The sequence below is a fragment of the Neofelis nebulosa genome, chromosome 2, assembly GCF_028018385.1.
Source record: "Neofelis nebulosa isolate mNeoNeb1 chromosome 2, mNeoNeb1.pri, whole genome shotgun sequence".
Classification (NCBI taxonomy): Eukaryota; Metazoa; Chordata; class Mammalia; order Carnivora; family Felidae; genus Neofelis; species Neofelis nebulosa.
In genome coordinates this window covers 118,373,991-118,397,503 of record NC_080783.1, presented here as the reverse complement: position 1 = coordinate 118,397,503, position 23,513 = coordinate 118,373,991, and the positions used below count along the sequence as shown (strand labels likewise).

General features: G+C 48.6%; 2 protein-coding genes across 6 annotated transcripts in view; both read left to right on the top strand.

The window, feature by feature from the left end:
• LOC131492007 (uncharacterized) overlaps window positions 1-10,664 on the top strand; it is a 71,718-nt gene extending 61,054 nt beyond the window's left edge. For 2 of the 4 annotated variants that reach the window (XM_058695614.1, XM_058695607.1), the window contains exons 2-4: window positions 2,332-2,466; window positions 4,597-4,689; window positions 9,097-9,315. In XM_058695614.1, coding sequence (XP_058551597.1) covers window positions 9,109-9,315 — 207 coding nt within the window. In that variant the 5' untranslated portion in view covers window positions 2,332-2,466; window positions 4,597-4,689; window positions 9,097-9,108. Of the gene's footprint in view, window positions 1-2,331; window positions 2,467-4,596; window positions 4,690-9,096; window positions 9,410-10,623 lie in introns of those variants that run through there. The other 2 variants (XM_058695598.1, XM_058695619.1) reach the window with 2 other exon arrangements.
• BCL9 (BCL9 transcription coactivator) lies at window positions 9,275-23,493 on the top strand. Of its 2 annotated transcripts, XM_058695161.1 has the most exons (7): window positions 9,275-9,409; window positions 10,624-10,940; window positions 12,157-12,346; window positions 13,232-13,331; window positions 16,208-18,449; window positions 19,718-19,978; window positions 21,062-23,493. In XM_058695161.1, exons 1-7 carry the CDS (start codon window positions 9,357-9,359, stop codon window positions 22,177-22,179), a joined length of 4,281 nt encoding a protein of 1,426 aa, XP_058551144.1. In that variant the 5' UTR covers window positions 9,275-9,356; the 3' UTR covers window positions 22,180-23,493. The 2 variants fall into 2 exon arrangements, with proteins under 2 accessions (XP_058551144.1, XP_058551153.1); XM_058695170.1 differs by lacking the exons at window positions 9,275-9,409; window positions 10,624-10,940 and having other exon boundaries at window positions 12,213-12,346; window positions 13,232-13,385.
• Window positions 23,494-23,513: the final 20 nt, after the last annotated feature.

Sequence of the window (23,513 nt, the reverse complement as noted above, 5' to 3'; positions counted from 1 at the left end):
GTGAGTTTGACTCTGCATGGAGATTGTGCAGCATGATTGCCCTGTTGATTTTGGTTTTTTGTCTTGGTACTAGTGGTTTGGGATTTTAGCAAGAGATTAATGCTACTGTGAATAACGTTTTGGTCCTAAGTACAAATGTAAGAAAGACATGCTTACTAACTATGGAAAAAAGACCCAAGCTATTAAAGACAGAGATGAGTTCATGAAAGGACAATTTAGATGATGTAAGGATGCTTTGAAGAGTGAGGATTCCAGTAATAGGTGGTTTGAATAAAAAGAGAAAATCTAAGGCAAAGTTGGGGCTGGGGTGACATCTCACAGTTTTAGGACCTAGGATCTATAATTGAACCATTATAATGCTATTTTGTAGTAACAGTGTTGAATGTTAGATGATAATAGTTCCACAAGATATGGTAGGTTGGTAAGGAGGTCATTGACTAAAAGGTGAAGGAACGATTCCACACTGGTCTCTTCTTAGAAGGCAAGTTGTATGTAACTTGGCTTTTGAGCTCAGGATCCCTGACCTCGATTTTTAGATGACTAACATAGGTGAAAAAGTACTTATGCACATTAGAATTTGTTCTATGGGATATTTGCCCCATAGCCTTCAGAAGTGTCTGCTGCTGTGAATCAAAAGAAAATGCTCTCTGGCTTATAGGGGGGAAAACGTACAGAGGTTTCACAAGCATTATAACCAACTAAATTATTTGATCATGGTGACTTGGGATGGTGGTTAGAGCCATGAACTTGGAATCAGGAAGCTGGCTTCCCATTGACTTCTGTGACTTTGAACTAATCTCTCATATTTATTCTCCAGTTTTCCCATTGATGAAGTGGGGATCCCACTGCCCTGACCACTCATAACACATTGCATTGCTTAACAAATGAATGCCTATCTGTAAACTGCTTTGAACACTTCTGAGAATGAGAGATGATGTAGCCCAACTTTTTTCTCACTTCTAAAAGACTGCTCTCTCAGGAACAGACCACTTTCAGCTTTTGTAACAATCATGGCAGCATAGTTGATCAAGGAACAAAAAGGAGTACCTTATGCATCTGTCTTGTTCTATCATCTGGGTTTTGGTTTCCTACTGATTTTTTGAAAGGTGATACCTCTTCTCCATTTACGAGGAAGTTAGAGTGATGACAATCAGAGAATGTAAGGAGAGGTCCCCATGCAGAGTAGGAATGTACATGCTGTGAATGCTCACCTAGACTGATGCCTGCCCTAAATTTGTGTGATCTTGGACATGTTACTTGGCTTCATGGTGCCTTAATTTTCTTCAACTATGAAATATTGTTGGTGGAATAACCCACTTGTCCGTCTGCCTTGGTTGACTGCTCTGTTAGAGTCTATAGAAACTTTTATTTGTCCCAGAACAACTTTATTTGTTCCTAACCTCCTATGTCACACATACACCTTTGGCAGGCTAATGAAATATAGGACCTCTTTTGGGAACTGTGTTTTTAAAATGCATAAAATGAAACACATGGACTTACAAATGACATGGAAACAGTTATCAAAATGTTAATCAGTTATGATATAGTAATACATATGCTTCTTTCTAACACATTAAATAACAAAATGTAGCTGCAGGTCTAACCATACTGTAATTTTGAACTAGTGATGAGTAAATATTGTGTTGAAGTATCTGCAGCAAGTATAATGTGACATGAAAATGTCCTGTGGTTTGTCTTGGTGACAGTCACAGGGTTGCTAATACTATCACGGGTCGTTAGCTCCCTTCACAATTGAAGGCAGTGCTGACTTTCGCTGAAGAGGTGAGTGAGTACAAACGAAGATGGACGTTTCCCCCCAGTAAGTCCACAGCTGCCACCAAGTCTCTCCACAGACCCCATGTGAGGCAGTGGGTCCCAGGTTAAGGGCTCCTGCCCTAGACCAGCTGATTTTTGAAAGTTAAATGATCTTATGGCCACTTGTGGTTAAAGCTTTGCAGTATTTTTTTCGACATCTCCATCATGCCAAATCCAAGAGCGTAAAGAAGGTATGAAGTAAAAGTTCGTTTTGCAGCCTGTTGGTGACTTGTGGAGAAAAGTAAAAACGATGATTAGCATCAGGCTTTCACATCTGGCGGATTTTGTTTTGCGAAACAGCCCCGTCTTCAGGGGGGCGGATTTGGGCTGTGCTGCTCCGTCTCCTTGCATTTTGAGTTTTAGTGGTTTGCCTTCATTCTCCATTTTTGACCTAATTATTTTCTCACTACTCCTTCCAAATACTCTGTTGGCCACAGAGCATTGGGGAATGGGTGGTTTTCTTTGCAGTTGGTGTGAATTGGGGTATGAACTTCTCCATTCTTCTCGTCCCTGTAGGACTCAATGTGGGACTAGCTGGTGTCACTCCACTTTGACCTAAAAATTCCCTTCTGTTTGGGAGGCAGAGCTCATTCTTGGAAAGTTCTTCCGTGTCCCAATGTAGAAGAGAGAGCAGATCGGACATCTCGAAAGGTAAAGAACCTGATGATGAACATGTAACTTCTGCGATTCACTCTGAGTATTTTAGAGTTTTGTTTCTGTTTCTGTAGGGTCTCTTATACCTTCCACTTGTTCATTATTGTAACAGTTCCCAAGGCAAAGGCCATCAAGTCAAATGCAAGTCTAAACTGTAAGTGTAGTCACCTTATACTTTCCTGTGAGCAGGGACCTCTGCAATTGCTCACCTCATGGGAAAGGCAGGTGGGAAGACGTTAAACAGGTGTTTAGCGTGTCTTCATTGGTCTGTGTACATACAAGCCAAAGGTAGCAAAACTTCAGCCCCAAGCTCATTATAATCCTTGGATCACTCAGTATTTATTGAGTTTCTCTTGGGCATCGGGTGCTGAGATGATGACCCTTTTTCTCAGGGGGCTCTGTGTCTCCACATAACAGGGATACAGTTTATAAGGTGTAATAGTGTTGTGACTATGACGCTGAAGGGCCACAGAGGACATGCCTAGGGATAGCTGGGAATCGAGGAGAATTTCACAAAGAAGGGACATCTGTGCTGACATTTTACTTTGGGTGGCCGTCATTCCAAATGATAGTTGAAGTTCATTTTTGAATGTTTACATTTTGCCAAGACTCTTTAGTTTGGTAGAAATGTTTGTTTGCTTGCCTAAGGTTTGTTGGCCTGCAGGGCACTAGAGGCATTTTGACCCTTCGAGTATGAAAACACCACGTTAGTATTTTGTGTGGACCAAGATTTTCTGCACATGCCTATCGCCTAGTTGTCTTTCCCCCACATGTTGGAGAGAGAGTGGTTCTTCCTGTTGTGTACTCTTTCTGCAAGGAAGCCTGTTAGGAGTTGGCATGCCAGAAGTCAAGAATGAGCTAGGAATGGAATCCTGCGGCCTTTTCGTTCCACATTCTAAGTTTGATACTCTGCCTTTTATGGAGCAGTGGTCATAGTGTAGAAATGAAATTTGTTAAACATGACATAGTTGTAATAAACTTGACTTCTTAGAGGAGGAAAGTGGGAAAGGATCATTGGAGGAATGGAAATTGGAATTGTAGAGGTGGTTCTGAGCTTGGTCAGATTAACTTGTGAATTTCTTTACAACATTGTGACCACCTTGTAGAGTCTCCTTTTAAAGATTCCAAGGTAGTGTGGCCTTAGAACAGTCTGGAACTTGGTTCTTCCTTGCAATTTCAGAGCTATAAAATCTGGGCAAAGGGGGGAGGCTCAGGGTTCTAATTCTGTTTTACAAGGACTCACACTGGAAATTGTCCTGCTCGACCAGTAGCTTGTTTTATTGACTTACCTAGCTCAAGTCAATGTAGCCTTGTGCCACAGTAGGCACTCAGTCAGAGGAAATCATCTGGCCAGGTTGTTTGGCCCCAAGTTCTCCCGAAAGTATGTGAACCATGCTTGCTGAACGCTTGTGATGCAGAACCCGGTTGAGAAGGGGGAGGACTGTGCTGCATCGCTCTGTGCCTTTGGCATCATGTCTCCAGTTGTGTGTCTCCTGCCTTCCCAGCCAGCTCTCACTTCTCCCTAATAACAAGGACTGGACAGAAGCAAAAATGGGAGGGGTGTTTTTCTCCTACCAAATGCCCAGAAATTTAAAAAATAGAAACATTGATTTTATTTGCTCTTAGTATTTCACCAGTCGCTGAAAATAAAACGTGCAGTTGGGGAAGAGGCAGAGTCCCAAGGCCTAGGGCCTTGAGATGTCTGCAGATTGGATAACACACTCTTTAAAAAAATGGAAGTTGATTCCCTTTACCTGGGAGGTGACAACAGCCTCTCAATCTAGTATTCTAGAATAAATAGGAAATCTGTTCTTCTCTTAAGGTGTTCAGTGACAACACAATATAGTGGATTTTTTAAAAAAATCCATTTAGGGGCGCCTGGGTGGCTCAGTCAGTTAGTGTCTGACTTCGGCTCAGGTCATGATCTCACAGTTTGTGAGTTCGAGCCCCACGTCGGGCTCTGTGCTGACAGCTCAGAGCCTGGAGCCTGTTTCGGATTCTGTGTCTCCCTCTCTCTCTGCCCCTCCCCCACTTGTGCTCTGTCTCTTGCTCTCAGAAATAAATAAATGTAAAAAAAAATTTTTTTTTAAATCCATTTAGAAGTTTTTCTTCTTCATCCTCATCCAGGTGAGGGTCACCTTTGAGAAAGGGGTTTCCCGGACTCCCCCAGCTCCTCACCTCCAGGATGAGCACTGCGGTATCGTGACCCTTGGGGTTTCGGTGAGTAGCCTGATGGATGGTGGCACTAGAGAACCTGGCTGGCTTAGAAAGATGATCTTGGGGAAGAACTTCGGCTTTTGTTCAACAGACATTTTTTGAGCAGACACCACATGCTGGGTGCTGTAGTAAGTGCTGGGAACACAGAGGTGACCAAACAAATCACCCTTGACCCCTGCCTTCCCTTCCTGAAGAAGAAATCCCGAAGCCGAGATTTCAGGCATTCGGCAAAAATATTCAGACTCCATACGGAGGGTTGTGGTGAGGGAGAGGCGTGTCGGGAATGACTCCCGTGTTTCCGGCAAGAACCGACCGGGTGGACGAAAGTGCCATTGACCACAGTGTGGAAGACTGAGGGGCAGGTGCGTCGGGGAGGGATGAAGAGTTCCTCTCCCATCTAGGGAGACGTCATGGTGGTGGCTGTGTGTGCGGGTCTGCGGGGCGCCAGCTGAGCTGGTGATGGGAAATTGGGAGTCACTGGCTCTGAGAGAGCTTACAGAGTGGGGAGAGAAGAGTGCCGAGGAGCTCTGAGGAGCTCTGAGTCGTAGAGGCTGAGTGGAGAAGGGGCTGGCACAGGGCGCAGGTGGAGAACGACTGGGGAGGCAGGAGGGAAACCAGGGAAGTGTGGCGGCCTGGCAACCGAGAGGGGAGAGTTCCAAGAAGGAGGTGATCAGCTGGCAGACTAAGAGGTGGAGTCCGATGAGGTTACAAAAGTGGCCAGTGGTGACCTTAAGCAAAACAGTGGTTTCTGTGATCCGGGTGGGGGTGGGGGGTGGAAGTCAGTTTAAAATGGTTAAAGGGTGAACGGCAAGTAAGGAAGGGAAAACCACGTGTCTTGTCAACTCTGTGGAGAGACTTGGCTCTGAGAGGGACTAAGAACATGCTTTGTTTTTCTGTAATTTTTTGGTCTCTGTTCAACGCTGGAAGACATACCACGCATGTGTCTGCGTGGTGGCTGGAAGCACGCAGCAGATAGCGGGGAAGACCCGAGGAGAGAGAGAGAGAGAGAGAGAGAGCGTGCTCGTGGAAAGCTGGAAGGGATGGGGTCTAGACCGCCTGTGGCGGGACTGACCTTTGAGGAAAAGTGGGCTATTTTCTCTGTTTTGATGATAGAGAAGAAGGAGGAGGTGGGTACCGTGAAAACAGGTTTGCAGACTTGGTGGTGAGGACGACGTCACGTCCTGCCTGGTGACTTCTTTTCTCCTTGTTAAGTCCTGGGCAGGACCGTGCCCTGAGAGAGGGGAGGGCGGGGTGGAAGGGGACAGTTGGAGAGGAACAAGATATGAAATGCCATTGGGCAGGATAAGCGAGTGAGCTGGCTAGACAGTGATGGTTGCCGTAGTACCAGTTAACCCAGAGGCTGATACCGTGCCGCCAAGCGCTGTCTTCCGGGCGCTAGCTCACCTTGTCCACCAAGTCCCCATCTTGACAGTGATGAAGAGCACAGCCGGGGGCCTGGCCGAATGCCAGCTCTCCCACTTACTAGAGTATGACTAACTCGCATATGACTAACTCGCGTATGACCCAACTCGCTCCAGCGAACGGCTAAACGTTTCAGAGCCTCAGTTTCCTCACCTCTCAAATAGGTGGGGGTACCTGCCTCCTGGCGCTGTGGTCAGTGACTTAATATGTACAGGCCTTGCCTGAAAGAGTGCCTGATACCTCGTTAGGAAGAATTTTAAATAGGAGCTAAGAAGAAAAGGGAGAAGCATTGAATGAATAGATCTTCAAGTTGGAAGCCTGAGTTCTATTGGAGGAAAAAGTCTCTTTGTGGCTGTAATGAATCATCTTCTGTGGAAGACCTTTTCCAGTCCTTAAAATGACAGCTGAGCACCAGCCTGCAAATGTAGGCACCAAAGAGCCAAATTGTAGTCTTTGGAACTATATGATGAGACACTTGGTGGATTCTTTTGCCGGGCTAAGGCTAGGGTGACTGACTTCAGCTACTCCCCTGGCTCATCCAGGGGTTTTGAAAACCCGGGATTTTGTTCCCCGTCAGTCAGGGAGTCCACATGCCTGCTTCAGCCTTCGTGCTGTCTCTCTGCCCATAAGGTCATGGTGAGGAGGTGAAGAGTAGGGTCGATGAAGAGTAGGGTCGGGGAGAACCGATTGCAAACCTGGGAAGAAGCCCTGCACACGGTTCACATGTGCTCCCTCCATTCACCTGTAAAATGCCCATCCATCAAGGCTGAGAAACATGTGAGAATAAGAAACTGTCTTTAGGAGTACTTTGAAGATAAAAGTGTTGTGTGCTCACAGTATTATTATCAGAAATCATCTTTGCTGCCAGTTCATCAGAAATGCCTGGCAGACTGGGGCACCTGGGTGGCTCAGTCTGTTAAGCGACTTCGGCTCAGGTCGTGATCTTGCAGTTCCGGAGTTTGAGCCCCGCATCAGGCTCTGTGCTGACAGCTCAGAGCCTGGAACCTGCTTCGGATCCTGTTGTCTCCCTCTCTCTCTGCCTCTCCCCTACTTACACTCTGTTTCTCTCTTTCAAACATAAGTCAACATTTAAAAAAATATTTTTTTAAAGATAGGCCTGGCAGATTGAGGCGATTTGATATTTGTAATATGTTTTGAGGTCCTTTGGAGAAAGTGTACCACAAATGCCAGGTGTTTCTGTTCTGGGAGAAGCAGACGGAGTATGTCACTGAGGGTCCGATCACATCTTAGTACATCATGCTGAGTATTATAGACAAGCCAAAGAACTTGAAAACAAGATTCTTGTCTTCAAAGAACATAGTCTTTCTTCATAAGGAGATAAAACATACACATAGGACTATTCAGTATGACACGTGATTGAGTGCTAGAATGTGTGATGCAGACAGAAAGTACCAGAAGTTACAGAAGGGGACTATTTGGTGGGAACCACTTTTCTGTTCCTGAGGTAAATGTTTTCTGATGGCTTTGTCCATGCAAGATTCATTAGCTACTTGTATGTTACCAGGGATTCCTGATGTTTAGTGAGAGGTTACAAAATGGTTTATGATTATGTATGTCAGACTTGACAACCACGATCAATTTTATAGTTCAGACTGAAAAAAAGAAAAAGCTGAAGGTGGTGGGGGCTAAAAGTACAACCTTAAATACCATCAAGACCAAAATGTTTTTTTGGGATGTTTTCCCCCCGAGGTTGGCATAGAAAACATTCCATACCATTTTCTTCTAGTTGTTTTTCCTGACTTTATCATTTAAAAAGAAAAAAAAAAAAAAAGTAATTGTGTGCACTGGGAACTTCCATAAATTCCTTTTAGCGTCTCAGGTAAAATAGCTGGGACTATTGCAGATTTCCAAAGGAAGACATGGATGTTTAACCCTTGACCGTGATCAGACTTGGCGCCAAAACCTGTAACAACTCCCAATCTCCAGTCCGGTTCTGGAGTCCCACCAAGTGTGTGTAAACGGTAACACCCGAGCTACTTCTGGCTCCCTGTGATTCTTCAGCCACGAGTCCCGCATCTTACATCCTTCTATCTCAGTCCCGGGCCCCTTTGCCAAGCTATCAGAAGAGAGTAGAGGGGACAGCGGTTACCAGAAAACCATATTGGAACGGCCCTGGAAGGATCAGTGACTGAAAGTGGGTTTTGGTTGTCCCTGAACTAGTCCAGGCGTCCTGAAGTAAAGGGCGTTCTCATTTGCTCTCTGGCTAGGTTTGGGAATATTTTCTTGACCTTTATGCTTCAAATTAGCCTTGCAAATTGGCTCAAAAACTATCTTAGCTTCCAAAGATGTTCTTTTACCTTCAATATGATGGATCATTCCCATGCTTAGCCATGCCTACGGTCCCTGTCATTAAACAGCGAGAACTCCAGACACATCCTTGGCATAATTTAATAGAAAGATCGTGGAAGTCAGGGGGCAGAACTGATTGTATTTGGTATTGGCTCAGCAGCCGATCTCAGAAGGACCTCCTCCAATGTCTCCCCACCCTGAGGCCCCGAGAATATAAACAGAGATTAATTTGTTTCGTGGTTTGACATCAGGATGGGTTTGCTACATTTCAGTGCCGTTGTCTGCCATCAGAGGCGAAACACCGGATAGTTGCTATGGATTTGGGAGTACCCTGTGGTTTCAAAGCATTGTTTTGAAAAGAGCAGATAAACCTGCGTTTTGGGCGGGTTTGTATCTGGAAGTGGAGAAATGTAAGGGAGAATATATGGCTGAAGATGAAATGTTTTTCTCGTGTGCTTGCCGACGCCCGGTACATGATACTTGGTGGGAGGCCCGTGTGCTTGGCAGAGAGTCCTGTCACTCTCTAGCTGCCTTCTCGCCAGAGCATGAACACCGCTCCCCCTTTGGCCCTGTTGGAAGCCGAGGAGTGATGTAGCCGCCGCGTCTAGTTGGCTAGACTGTAACCTTGATCCTGTTGTAAGGGTGTTTTATGTCTTTCTGGGTGGCCTTTTCCCATAGTGTGCCCTGGAGATGCGAGATTTTCCTTTGGCAGCAGGAGGCACACACCCAGAGGATGCCGGAGCTGCAAGGGGAAAGGACCCACTTCCACAGCAGAGAAAAGCAAAGAGGAAAAAGGCATACAGGTGGCCAGCGCTGAGGGCCGCGCCCAGCAAGCCACCGGCCGCCGCCACTGCCCTCAGCAGCTGTCTGTGCTGCAGCCCGAGAGGAACTCGGTGAGCCCGTCCCTGTTTGTGACTGCACGCTCAGGATTTCAATCAATGCATTCCAGTAACCCCAAAGTGAGGAACTCTCCATCAGGAAACACACAGAGGTAAGGGCTAGAGCCCGCCTGGCTGCCCCCTGGGGGTGTCGCAGGTGGACCATGAACACTCCTTGAGGGAACGGTGTGTTTGGATTGGACGCAGATGAGGCTCGAGCGGGGAAAAGAGGAGAAAACAGAATAATAAACGGGCTATAGTACCATCGGGCTTTCTGTTAGAGACGTCCGTTCGTGTTCTTCCGCCCATTGTTCTCCGACCACGCCTCTCCACCCCCGCCCCCTCCCCAAAGCGCAAAGGAGAGGACCTTAGAGTTCACCCAGCACCATGTGCTAACCTTGGCGAGTGAGGAAGCCGAGGTCTGGAATGGTGAGGAGGCCTGAGATCCTAGGACTAAAACACCAGCCCTGGACTGGACTCCCGCTGTGAAGCTTTCTCCTCTGTTCCACAGTACTTAAATTGAAACTTTTTTCTCTTTGTTTTGAGAGAGAGACAGAGAGAGCACAAGCAGGGGAGAGGCAGAGAGAGGGGGGGCGGGATCCAAGAGGGAATCCCAAGCAGGCTCCACACTGTCAGCACAGAGCCCAACACGGGGCTCGACCCACCAACTGTGAGATCGTGACCTGAGCCGAAAGCGAGAGTCGGACACTCAACTGACTGAGCCACCCGGGGGCCCCTTAAATGGATATTTGAAAGAACTTTTTCCACATCCCTTGGGGCACTGGTTAGCATAATCTGCTCTGGCGTGCGATACTGCTTGTTTGAGGGACTCGTGTCTGGCAGGGTTTCCCTAACCTGCCATTCAGCAGCGGGTTTCCTCGTGTACTCTCCGGGTCTTGCTCGTATTTTCCAACAGGGAAGCTAGGCTCTCGTTACAGCTGTTCCTTGTCATCAGCCAGGGGGTGGGTAGTATTTTGATCTTAACGATGCCTGTTTGTTTACTCTGAGCTAGTCTTAGTGTGAGAGTCACTTCTCTATGTACATAGAAACCATTGTCCTTTATTGACAGAAGCCCTAGAGATGGGTCCCCATGTGACTCTAGGGTTCCTGAGACCTGGCAGGCCACTCTGCCTGACCCTCCTCTCTGTCGATAGCTCCGAGATGAGAGTGGGGTTGGAGGGGGTGAGGAAGGAGCCGAGGTGAAAGGTGGGGTAGTTACTTAGTCCTCTGTGTCTCCTTGACCTGCTCCTAGAAACTGCTTCTTCCTGATTTGGGCTGCCCAGCTGTATCCGGCATCTGATCTCTCTTTATTATTTGTCTCTTTTAGTAGCCCTAAGTCAAAGCAGGAGGTGATGGTCCGTCCCCCTACAGTGATGTCCCCATCTGGAAACCCCCAGCTGGATTCCAAATTCTCCAATCAGGGTAAACAGGGGGGCTCAGCCAGCCAATCCCAGCCATCCCCCTGTGACTCCAAGAGTGGGGGCCATACCCCTAAAGCACCCCCTGGCCCAGGTGGGAGCATGGGGCTGAAGAATGGGGCTGGAAATGGTGCCAAGGGCAAGGGGAAAAGGGAGCGAAGTATTTCCGCCGACTCCTTTGATCAGAGAGATCCTGGGACTCCAAACGATGACTCTGACATTAAAGGTATGTCTATAAGATCTTTGAGACTCAGAGGGAAGTAGGTATTCCCGAGGGAAGGCCTCCACCATTGCTGGATGCCGGAGAGCCTAATAGCAGCCGAGTGGGGAGAGTAGGTATCAGAGTCAGGCGTTGTCACGGCTTATTAAGAGGGAACCATTTCTTCTCATTTTCCTGCTCACTGAAGAGCAGTGTGGAACCACTTTGTTGAGGAGCTCTTGCTCTTGATGATGCAGGTGTTCTGGGGGTTACAGTAGGACGTTCCGTGGTCCTAACCACGTTCTTATGGATGTGTCTGGCCTCCGTGCTATTTATACTCCAGAATCAAACCAGCAGCTCCAGCCTGTCGACCCCAGTGGCCCGCACTTGAGCAGTTTTCCTGGCGTCCCTTCCTTTTCTCTGTCAGATTCACCCTCTAAGACGTGGGTTTTGTGCTCTCTGGCTCCCACCTTGCCAGCGTTGTAGGCACGAGGGTTAGCGCTGGCACTAGTGTGGGTTTGTCCCGGCTGATTTCAGTGTGGCAGGATGAGTGGCTACGTTGGGGGAGACATAGGGGAGGCCCCACAGTGGAGCCAGCCAGGAGGAATGTGGGACCAATGGCTGTGGTTTTAGTTGTTTTTCCTCCTAGTGTAAAACCAAAAATCCTAACTGTAGGCCAGAGCATGAAGTTAGCATTCCAGGAGAGGAAGTGTGAGCCCCCAACCCAAATTAGAGATGAAAACCTGGTGACTGTCCCCGTCTTTCGTTCCTCCCTCGGGTGTTTGTGGGGAGGCCTGTCATGAGTGCCAGCGCTGTGCTGGGTGCTGGGGGGCCACGGTCAGCAAGATGGATGCAGCTGCTGTCCCCGAGGATGTGAGCGCACCTAGACGGCACATCGTTAAACGATTACAGTCAAATTGGACAAATGCTGAAATCAGAGAATGTGGGGGCTATGGGTTCAACCCACAGGGGCATCCAGTCCAAGAGGTTCCAAAAAGGTTTCCAGGAAGGAGGGATGTTTGCGCTGATATCTGAAGGATGCGCCCTAGAGAAGTAAGGAGGTGGGGGAGGAATGCTTTGTAATTCATCATTTCGGGGCAAGTGTGTTGGAGTTTTTAAAATTAGAGGTCTCCTGTTAGCAAGGTGCCTCCTCCTTGAAATTCTCAAGGTGGGCTTGTGCTATATAAATGCTGGCAGAAGAAGTTTTATTCTCTCCGTGACGTGGATCTTTTCATTCTTCTAGAATGTAATTCTGCTGACCACATAAAGTCCCAGGATTCCCAGCACACGCCACACTCGATGACCCCGTCAAATGCTACGGCCCCCAGGTCTTCCACCCCCTCCCATGGCCAGACTACTGCCCCAGAGCCCACACCTGCTCAGAAGACTCCCGCCAAAGTGGTGTATGTGTTTTCTACTGAGATGGCCAATAAGTAAGTTAATGGCTGTGTCTTGCTGTTGGCATGGCTTGTGTGTTTGGACACCTAAGTTCTTATTCCCACTGAGGACTACTCCTTCCCCCCTCCCCTGACCTGTGTTATGATCACTTAAAGTTAACAGGACAGAAAGGGGTAAAGTAAAATAAAATATTAAACCTCCCTACCCTCTCTCCCCAGAGGCAACCACTAATGATACTTGGGCTTTCCTTCCAGAAGTTTTTTATGCTTGTAATATACATCTAGATCTTTTTTAAACATAAAAGAGATTAATTACACAATATACACTTTTCTGTGATTTAGCATCCTTTTTTAAATAACACAAGTAATACAGGTCTATCTTGGAATAATTAGAAAATATGAATAACTAAAAAGAAAAATCTGCCTGGAGTTCATAGAGATAACTACGGTGGACGTTTTGGTACCTATGTCTCTGGTGGATGGACCAGCAGATTTTTTACTTATTTAATTTATAAAGAATGTGACTATACCTTACATACATACAAAGTGAATTTTGACAGCCTTAGAGTATCATTAGATATTGTGAGATTTCGTATTTGTGGTTGGGATTTTGAACTAGGATTCCATAAAAACACACCTACCACAGGACATTGGTTTGAAGGAGAAAATCTCAGGTTTTTTACATGCCTCTTGAGATTTGCTAATGGCTGTCATTAGATTTCAGAAGTCTGGTGGTAAGTGATAGACACAGATAATGAAAACCCTGTGTTTCTCGATTCTTATTCAACATTTCTGGTGGCTGTCTACATGGAACGCCTTCCTTCCCCTTGTACAAGTTCAGTCTGGGGTTAAAACGTTTTGGAATTACAGGTAGTGAAATAGAAGCACGTCCTAGCGTATGCGTCTCTTTCGTCTCTGCAGAGCTGCGGAAGCTGTGTTGAAGGGCCAGGTTGAAACTATCGTCACTTTCCACATCCAGAACATCTCTAACAGCAAGACAGAGCGAAGCACAGCCCCTCTGGTAGGCCATTCTGGAAGTGGAGTGTGGTTTAAAGGCTCTACAGCAGCTGTACAGGTGGGAGACGGTGAATGTCATTGGCAGAAAGGGTAGTCTTGATGGTGTAAGCTGCATTCTGGACACCTAGTCCTGGCGCTGTGTGGCTTCAGGCGGATCGCACTGTACTGGCCTTTTCTTTTTTTTCTTTCTTTTTTTTTTTTTTTTAATTTTTTTAACATTTATTCATTTTTGAGACAGAGAGAGACAGAGCATGAACGGGGGAAGGTCAGAGAGAGAGGGAGACCCAGAATCTGAAACAGGCTCCAGGCTCTGAGCTGTCAGCACAGAGACGGACGCGGGGCTCGAACTCACAGACCGCGAGATCATGACCTGAGCCGAAGTCGGACGTCCAACCGACTGAGCCACCCAGGCGCCCCTGTACTGGCCTTTTCTATCAGCATGCTGGTATACTGATGGATTACTGGGAGAGAAAGACACAATAAAAAAGGAGTTATGTGGAGACCTTAGATTTCCTTCATGTTAACTAACCATCTCTGGGAAAAGCTGACTTCAGACCCTGTGTACGGGGCAGGTTTCTAAAAACTGACAAATGTTCTTGAGTTAGTTGCAGAACAGAAAAGGAATAACTAAAGCCACAGTCCTGGAGCACATGCTGATAATACCATAATTACAGTCTCAGTGACTTTCAGAATGATCCTCATGTATTTCAGAGTGAGAGGACCATTGAGTGCTTTTAATCGCTTGATATTTCCAAAATTATAATAAACGTTAGTCTGTTTCCTGTCTGGAACTTAAGTGCCTGCTGCAAACCACATTAGAAAAAGCATGCTATGGTTGCTTCAAGACAGCGTTCCAGATGGAACCAAAAGTTATTTCTTGGGACAGGTGTTGGCGAGTGCCATGGGGACACTAAGAGGTTCCAGACACAGTCCCTGCTTTCAGGAAGCCTAAGATCTAGCGCTGGGTTGGGTCTTCGACATGGGAACAGTTAAGTGACATTAAATGACTGAAGTGGCAATTCAAGATAAAATAAAGTTTTCATCTATGTCGTTTATCAACGAAGCCCCTCTCTGTTGACATAGCAGAGCTTGGGCTTTGTTAGACTTAGAAAAGGCATTTCGCGCTGCTCATACATCTCTGCTAGTCAAGAAGGATAGAGGTGGACATACATAATATTTAAATTTATATATATATATATATATATATATATATGTTTTTTAATTGATACTTAAACCTTTTATATACATATATAATGCTTAAGATTTATATTATCTGGAATGCACAGGGTTCGTTGTAGTGCAGACTAACATTTGATCGATTGGATGACAGATTGTACCAGTTTTCACCTCCACCTTCTCCGGTACTGAAATGAGTCGGAGAAGGAGCTGGAATTGGGAATAATCAGATTGCCATTGCTCCAAATCTGAAATCGAAAGTGGCACTGAAGTGCTTCCTCTGTTCTGGTCACATGACAGAGTCCATGCCCACCCCCCCAACAAACAAACAAAACCTGGCCACCAAAGGCAAACTTAAAATGGCACTGGAAGGAGGATGAAGGTGACCTCCGCACTCCAGTGAGGGAGGCGGGGACATGGAAAACACTCGGAGCACACAGAGCCCTCGCAGGTTTAGCCAGCCTTCCCTGAACCGGTCTCTGTCTGCAGACATATGTGTGTGGCTACCTGCAAGCGAAACATTTACATACATATTCACAGAACGGGAACACCCGAGGATAGTCTTTGTGTTTATGCAACACAAACTGTTCCATGCGGAGATACACATGACGAGTCGTGTACAAATGTGCACACAGGGAACCATTCCAGAGAGTCAGTGGGGAGGCAGGGGTTTGGAAACGCAGACTGGATTAAGTGAACAAGTAGGAGCGAATGAACATCAAAAAACGGATCATGCGGCTCCCTGGAGCCTGGCGAAAGATCCCTGAGCTGGGGTTTGTAGGCAGGGCCCTTCGGTTCTCCTCCAGTACCTCCCGCAGCACCAGGGTGTAGACCCAGGACACACACGTCCCTCTTCCAGGCACTAACAGCATCCTTGTCACCTGCTGCAGGACTTAGTGTAGCGCTGGTACTTAATAAATAATAACGAGGCTATCATCCAGCCTATAGAAAGGGCAGTCCACCGTCTATTGGAAAGAACAGACCGAGAGACACCATGAGCTAGATAGCCTCAGATTTCTCCACGGACGCTTCCTGCCTGCGGATTATCTTACTACAGTTAATGTACAAATTCTTATCGAATATGGAATCAGTGATCACAAACTGAAAACAGAAACCTGAGATGTCAGGCCCCCTGGAAACTCAAGGAGAGGAGTACTTAGGTAGTCCCCCTGCCAGAGGAGACGCCGACACTGAACGGCCTTTCCTGCTTCCTCCAGCTGGGAGGGTACAGAGCTGTCAGTGACAGGGACTTTCTCTTTCGGTTGAAAACATCAGCCCTCTTGATTGACAGTGAGAAGTCTGCATACCCAGTCGTACTTTCGGGGAAAAGAAAAGGTGTTAGGTACAGCCTCCCACATACCAAGAAACTAATCTCTCTTTGAATCAGCAACACACGGTACATGCGATATCAAACCTGTTCCTCGAAATAGATACTCAAATGTATTCACTTTGGCAGAGTGGCTCTCCCCCTGGCATGCTTATAAAGTTATTGAAACCTGATCTTCAGCACGGGAAAGAGGATGCCATTTGACAGTAAAGGGAAAGAAAAAAATCAGAACGTCCCCATGTCCAGAGTGGGGCTGTACAGCAAATGTCAGAGTAGATTTATGTGATGGGGACAAATCCTTTATAACGTGCCTTGCCTTTTTCATCACCTCTTTGTACAACTTACCAATGATTTTTTAAAATCTCGTTTGTTTTCAGAACACACAGATATCTGCCCTTCGGAATGATCCGAAACCCCTCCCACCACAGCCCCCAGCTCCTGCCAGCCAGGACCAGAATTCTTCCCAGAATACCAGGCTGCAGCCGACCCCGCCCACTCCGGCACCAGCACCCAAGCCTGCTGCACCCCCGCGTCCTCTGGACCGGGACAGTCCTGGTGTAGAAAACAAACTGATCCCTCCTGGGGGCAGCCCCGCCAGCTCCACGCCACTGCCCCCAGACGGTACTGGGCCGAACTCGACACCCAATAACCGAGCGGTGACCCCTGTCTCCCAGGGGAGCAGTAGCTCTTCAGCAGATCCCAAAGCCGCCCCACCTCCACCAGCGTCCAGTGGCGAGCCCCCCGCGCTGGGAGAGAACCCCGATGGCCTGTCTCAGGAGCAGCTGGAGCACCGGGAGCGCTCCTTACAAACGCTCCGAGATATCCAACGGATGCTTTTCCCCGACGAGAAAGAATTCACAGGAGGACAAAGTGGGGGACCCCAGCAGAACACTGGGGTATTAGATGGACCTCAGAAAAAACCAGAAGGGCCGATACAGGCCATGATGGCTCAATCCCAAAGCCTAGGGAAGGGACCTGGGCCCCGGACAGATGTGGGAGCTCCATTTGGCCCTCAAGGACATAGAGATGTGCCCTTTTCTCCGGATGAAATGGTTCCACCTTCCATGAACTCCCAGTCTGGGCCCATGGGACCTGACCACCTGGACCACATGACCCCCGAGCAGATAGCTTGGCTGAAGCTGCAGCAGGAGTTTTACGAGGAGAAAAGGAGGAAGCAGGAGCACGCTGTTGTGCAGCAGTGCTCCCTCCAGGACATGATGGTCCATCAGCATGGGCCTCGGGGCGTGGGCCGAGGGCCTCCCCCTCCATACCAGATGGCCCCCGGTGAAGGCTGGGGGCCGGGGGGCGCAGAGCCCTTTGCTGATGGGATCAGCATGCCTCATTCTCTGCCCCCGAGGGGCATGGCTCCCCACCCCAACATGGCAGGGAGCCAGATGCGCCTCCCTGGGTTTGCGGGAATGATCAACTCTGAAATGGAGGGACCGAACGTCCCCAACCCAGCATCGAGACCGGGTCTTTCTGGAGTCAGTTGGCCAGACGATGTGCCAAAAATCGCAGACGGTCGAAACTTCCCGCCTGGCCAGGGTGTCTTCAGTGGTCCTGGCCGAGGGGAACGCTTCCCAAACCCCCAAGGATTGTCCGAAGAGATGTTTCAACAGCAGCTGGCGGAGAAGCAGCTGGGCCTCCCCCCGGGGATGAGCATGGAAAGCATCAGGCCCAGCATGGAGATGAACAGGTTGATCCCCGGCTCCCAGCGACACATGGAGCCTGGGAGCAGTCCCATTTTCCCTCGAATACCCGTCGAGGGCCCTCTGAGTCCCTCTCGGGGCGACTTTCCGAAAGGAATGCCCCCGCAGATGGGCCCTGGTCGGGAACTGGAGTTTGGGATGGTTCCCGGTGGGATGAAGGGAGATGTCAGTCTGAACGTCAACATGGGATCCAACCCTCAGATGATACCTCAGAAGATGAGAGAGGCTGGGACGGGCCCTGAGGAGATGATGAAGTTACGCCCGGGTGGCACAGACGTGCTGTCTGCTCAGCAGAAGATGGTGCCCCTGCCGTTTGGGGAGCACCCCCAGCAAGAGTACGGCATGGGCCCCAGGCCGTTTCTCCCCATGTCTCAGGGTCCAGGCAGCAACAGTGGCTTGCGGAGTCTCAGAGAACCAGTCGGGCCCGACCAAAGGACTAACAGCCGGCTCAGTCATATGCCAGCACTACCTCTCAACCCTTCCAGTAACCCCACTAGCCTCAACACCGCTCCTCCAGTGCAGCGTGGCCTGGGGCGGAAGCCCTTGGATATATCTGCGGCAGGCAGCCAGGGGCACTCCCCAGGCATCAACCCTCTGAAGTCTCCCACGGTGTGCCAAGTCCAGTCACCAATGCTGGCCTCGCCCTCGGGGAACCTTAAGTCCCCCCAGACTCCATCGCAGCTGGCAGGCATGCTGGCGGGCCCGGCTGCTGCTGCGTCCATTAAGTCCCCCCCCGTCTTGGGGTCTGCTGCTGCTTCGCCTGTTCACCTCAAGTCTCCATCACTTCCTGCCCCGTCACCTGGATGGACCTCCTCTCCAAAACCTCCCCTCCAGAGTCCCGGGATCCCTCCAAACCATAAAGCACCCCTCACCATGGCCTCCCCAGCCATGCTGGGCAGTGTAGAGTCAGGTCAGTACGCTCGCGTCCTCACGGTCGCCCCTTGTGAGCCAGAGATTGCAAAAGCCTGGTTCATGCCCTTTGAGGAAGCTGGTGTCCTGACTTGATGATGCAGCTGGTGCCCGGAGACATGTCTCTGAGCTCTGCACTCGGAGGTGGCCTCTGCCGAGACGGACGTATCTGTGGCCGTGTGCATCATCGGTACTTCCACGGGGTTAGGCATAGGCGTCCCATCCTGGCAGAGAAACACGGCTCTCAGGGCAGAGTATGTGTGTCAGACGGGACTGTTAAAAGCAAGAGGAGAAAATGGGAAGTATTTGTCATTTCACAGACAAATTTACATTTGCACGGTGAACATGTTGGTGAAATAAAATGCCTTAACGGTGGGTAAATGTGGCTGCTTTAAATACTAGGCCCGCCCACTGGAGGGGGCTGCCCTCACATCCACAGGCTCTGAGTATAATCCTAAGCACAAAGGGGAGGCCGCTGAGAGATTTGAGTGGTTCTCGTAAATACACGTTGGCCACAGAAGCAGTTCCCAAAACCTCTTTGGTAGACTGCTGTTCTCACAGATCAGCCGCAATTTATCAGTATTTTCTTCCCAGGAGAAGCTCTCCTGATGATGGTGGTTTTATGAATGGGACCAGAGGTGGTCCGTGGAAGATGAGCACCGAGGTGTAAATACTAGGTCCGCCTTGTCCCCACTTGAGAAAAACTAGACTCCGAGTAAGATAGAAAACATATACTACCAAGTTAAAGCGCCCCTCTCCATTGGTTAGCGGGTCATGAAAGCAGGACGGTGGGACAGCCCCCTCAGAACTTTTTTGTTCAAATGCTTTGGTTGTGGAAATTAATCAAGAGCATGTGTAGGGTTGGTGGCTGGGGTCAGATCGCTAGTCTGGCTCCACAGCACACTGAATACCGGAGTTGAATTTTGAGTTGTGATCGGCAAGGGAAAGACCTGCTTATGTCGTGTTCTTTTCAGTGAAATAGTTGTCCGTAAGCCGTGTTTTTCCCAAGCTTCAAGTTCTGTCTGAGGCATTCTTGGCGTGTTTGTCTTCACGTCTGCTGATTCGTCACCTCAGTATTGTGCTGCGGTCTGCCCTCTGCACACACACAGATCTTGACTAGAAGACTGATGATTATTGTCCCGGGTCTAATAACACTGTCCTGTTCATCTGTCGCTTCCCTGGCCTTGCTAGTTCATAATCATAGGCCTGATAGCCTTCAAGAGCAATCTAATTCCCTGCCCGTTTTTGTTTCATTTTGCTTTCTTCTAGGTGGCCCCCCACCTCCTACAGCCAGCCAGTCTGCCTCTGTGAATATCCCTGGAAGTCTTCCCTCTAGTACACCTTACACCATGCCTCCCGAGCCAACCCTTTCCCAGAACCCACTGTCTATTATGATGTCTCGAATGTCCAAGTTCGCAATGCCCAGTTCTACCCCTTTATACCACGACGCCATCAAGACTGTGGCCAGCTCCGATGACGACTCCCCTCCAGCTCGCTCTCCCAACTTGCCATCAATGAATAATATGCCAGGTAAGCAATCAGGATGGAAGCTAGGATACGGAGCCCGTGTTAGACAAAAGAGAGACTTCTCGCGTGCTTTGTCGACAGCTGCAGACCTCAACAGGTGGAGGTGCAACGAGTTGAGAAAGAATACCGTCGATAGAATTAAAGTGCACTAGAGGAAGATAGCAATTTTGTATTAGTTTGACTCAGTCCGTGCTTATTGGAAAGCAGATTTCTTGACAGTTCTTAGAATGAACTTATAGAAGTTCTGATGCTTCTGTGTGCCTGGATGGGTTCGTTTTTCCCTTTTTGTGGTGGGGGGAGGGTGTTGAGGGTCAGAGTAGGGAGGGTCCTCCTGGAGCAAGACTGAAAGCAGTTTCCTTTTAACATTCTGATTGGATGTCTTTAGTTTTTAAGTGTTTTTCTGGAAGGGCAGCCTCCAACCACAAGCAGCCACGGGATTTGAGATGGTGGAAAAGCCCCTATTTCCTAGCAAGCACCGGTAATTCCACAGAGAAACCAAATACTTAAATGTCCCAGAGACTATAGTAGAAACTGCATGCTTTCCCTCTCTGTTAAAAGCTATGTTTCTTTAACGTTTCATACACCCTAGAGTGTGAAATGCTCTCTGAGTAAGGCAGTCTAAAAAGATAATGCTAGATGTCATTTGGTAAAGGCCTGTTTGGTTTCCTAGTTATTATTTCTGATTCTTGGACTTGTAGGACTGATTAATCCTCTTTCTCCAAAGAGGACCATACTTACTTCAGACAGATTCTTTTTTTCTGTATGAAATGTCTCCAATGAAGAGGACTACACTGGTTTGCATATTAATTTGTAACTTTTCGCACAGGAGACTTTCTTCCTGGTTGTTTTCTACACACTCTTACGTCATACAGTTTGACACTCAAAATGTAACCTCTCGTAGAGCTGTTGAGTGTCTGTGCTCAAAAATGCATTTCGATCTTGTTGAGGGCAGGGACTCCGTGACATATGTTTTCGCAACAGAGTACCTTGCACATTTGACTTTTTGTTGTTGCTGATTGGATTTGTTGTAGTTTTTCTAAGTTGCTCTCGGTTAAGGTGATTCCTTTGATATCTTTATTTTTCTAGGGATGGGCATTAATACACAGAATCCTCGAATTTCAGGTCCAAACCCCGTGGTTCCGATGCCAACCCTCAGCCCAATGGGAATGACCCAGCCGCTCTCTCACTCCAATCAGATGCCCTCTCCGAATGCCATGGGACCCAACATACCTCCTCATGGGGTCCCGATGGGGCCTGGCTTGATGTCACACAATCCTATCATGGGGCATGGGTCCCAGGAGCCTCCGATGGTACCTCAAGGACGGATGGGTTTCCCCCAGGGCTTCCCGCCAGTACAGTCTCCTCCACAGCAGGCTCCGTTCCCTCACAACGGCCCCAGTGGTGGGCAGGGCAGCTTCCCAGGAGCTATGGGTTTCCCAGGAGAAGGCCCCCTTGGCCGCCCCAGCACCCTGCCCCAGAGTTCAGCAGATGCAGCACTTTGCAAGCCTGGAGGCCCTGGGGGTCCCGACTCCTTCGCCGTCCTGGGGAACAGCATGCCTTCGGTGTTTACAGACCCAGACCTGCAGGAGGTCATCCGACCTGGAGCCACCGGAATCCCGGAGTTTGATCTGTCTCGCATTATTCCATCTGAGAAGCCTAGCCAGACACTGCAATATTTCCCTCGAGGGGAAGTCCCAGGCCGTAAACAGCCCCAGGGGCCTGGGCCTGGGTTTTCGCACATGCAGGGGATGATGGGCGAACAGGCCCCCAGAATGGGACTAGCATTACCTGGCATGGGAGGGCCAGGGCCAGTGGGAACTCCGGACATCCCTCTTGGCACGGCTCCATCCATGCCAGGCCACAACCCAATGAGACCACCAGCCTTTCTCCAGCAAGGCATGATGGGACCTCACCATCGGATGATGTCACCAGCACAATCTACAATGCCCGGCCAGCCTACCCTGATGAGCAATCCGGCTGCCGCCGTGGGCATGATTCCCGGCAAGGATCGGGGGCCTGCTGGGCTCTACACCCACCCTGGGCCTGTGGGCTCCCCAGGCATGATGATGTCCATGCAGGGCATGATGGGACCCCAACAGAACATCATGATCCCCCCACAGATGAGGCCCCGGGGCATGGCCGCTGACGTGGGCATGGGTGGATTCAGCCAAGGACCTGGCAACCCAGGAAACATGATGTTTTAAGCTGCTAAGATTGGATGTGCCGATCCTTGTCAAGATGAGATTCCGGGTCCTGAGAGCTGCCTTGAGGGAGTTCCGGGAGTGCTGTTGGTCAGGCAATAGGAGAGCAGAGACCTGAGGGCTGCTTTGGGGGAGGGGGGAACTCGAGAATGTATGGATTTACCTGAAAACAAATGATTCATTTAATCAACAGGTGTGTTTTTTTTAAGATTTATTTTTTAAAAATTATTTTTGTGGACTTGGGTATCCCATGATGGCACCTACTTTTGGGAATCTGTAGCCTGTGCTTCGAGAATTGCCATCGGTCATGTGTTGCACCGTTCTCTGTATGTTTACGTCCTTTGGACTGGCTTCTCCCAGGATTCTTTTCTGGTTTTGTTTTTGTTTTTTTGTTTTGTTTCGTTTTTTTGTTTTTGTTTGTTTTTTTATTTGCTTTGGGCTTTATTTTTTTGTGTACTGTACTATATTGTAAAAGGGATTTTAGCAGAGACTTTAGTCTTTGGGACAAGAGGAGAACAGGAATGCTGGGCCGTTTACTTTAGGTGGAGAATCGTCTTCAGACCTTTGGACTATTTTCTTTCAACTCCAGTGTATAGAAAAAAACCAAACTACGACCTCAGAGCAGAGTATTAATGAAAAGCACAAAAAAAAGGAACTAAGTTCAGCGAGGGGTGGGGGGAGGGGGGAGATTTTTCTTTTCAAAAATAATGAAGCTTAGGACGTTTGTTTTTCGGTTCGAGTGCTCTCCGGCACGGTCTGTCTCTTCCAGTCTGCAAACCCACCTTCACGTTTTTCTCTCAGTTTCCCTCTCCTCCCCCCACCCCACCCTCATCTCCTTGGTTAAGTGTATCTCCTTCTCCCGTGCCCCCGCCCCCAACTGGTGACCCCTGCTTTCCTCCTCTTTCCCTTTGGCAGCTGCAATACACGGTGTTCTTTTGGGGAAGTAAATCTAATGAAAGCCTCGCCTTCCAGGCCGAGCGTCATCCCGGTTCCGCGAGGGAAAGGCCTGTGCTTGGGATGCTCGGCGGTCTTCTGCTCCCTTTCTCTTCTTCCCCAACACGCCCTTCCCTGCCCACCTTGTTTTCTGTTCTCCTTTTCTTAAGAATTCCCAAGTGAATTTTATCGATGTGGGAGTGGAACAGATGCTAAAAGCTATCCAGGATTTAGTTTTTGTTTTTGTTTTTAATTTTGTGGTTCCTCCCCTGCCCTCCCCCTCCCATGCGTAAAACGTTCTGTGTAACCTCCATTAAATTTGGTACAAAACCACTCACCAGAGCTGTGGTGTCAGAAAAATAAAATATATTGTTTCTTACAAAATCCAATTGCCTTTTTTGTTC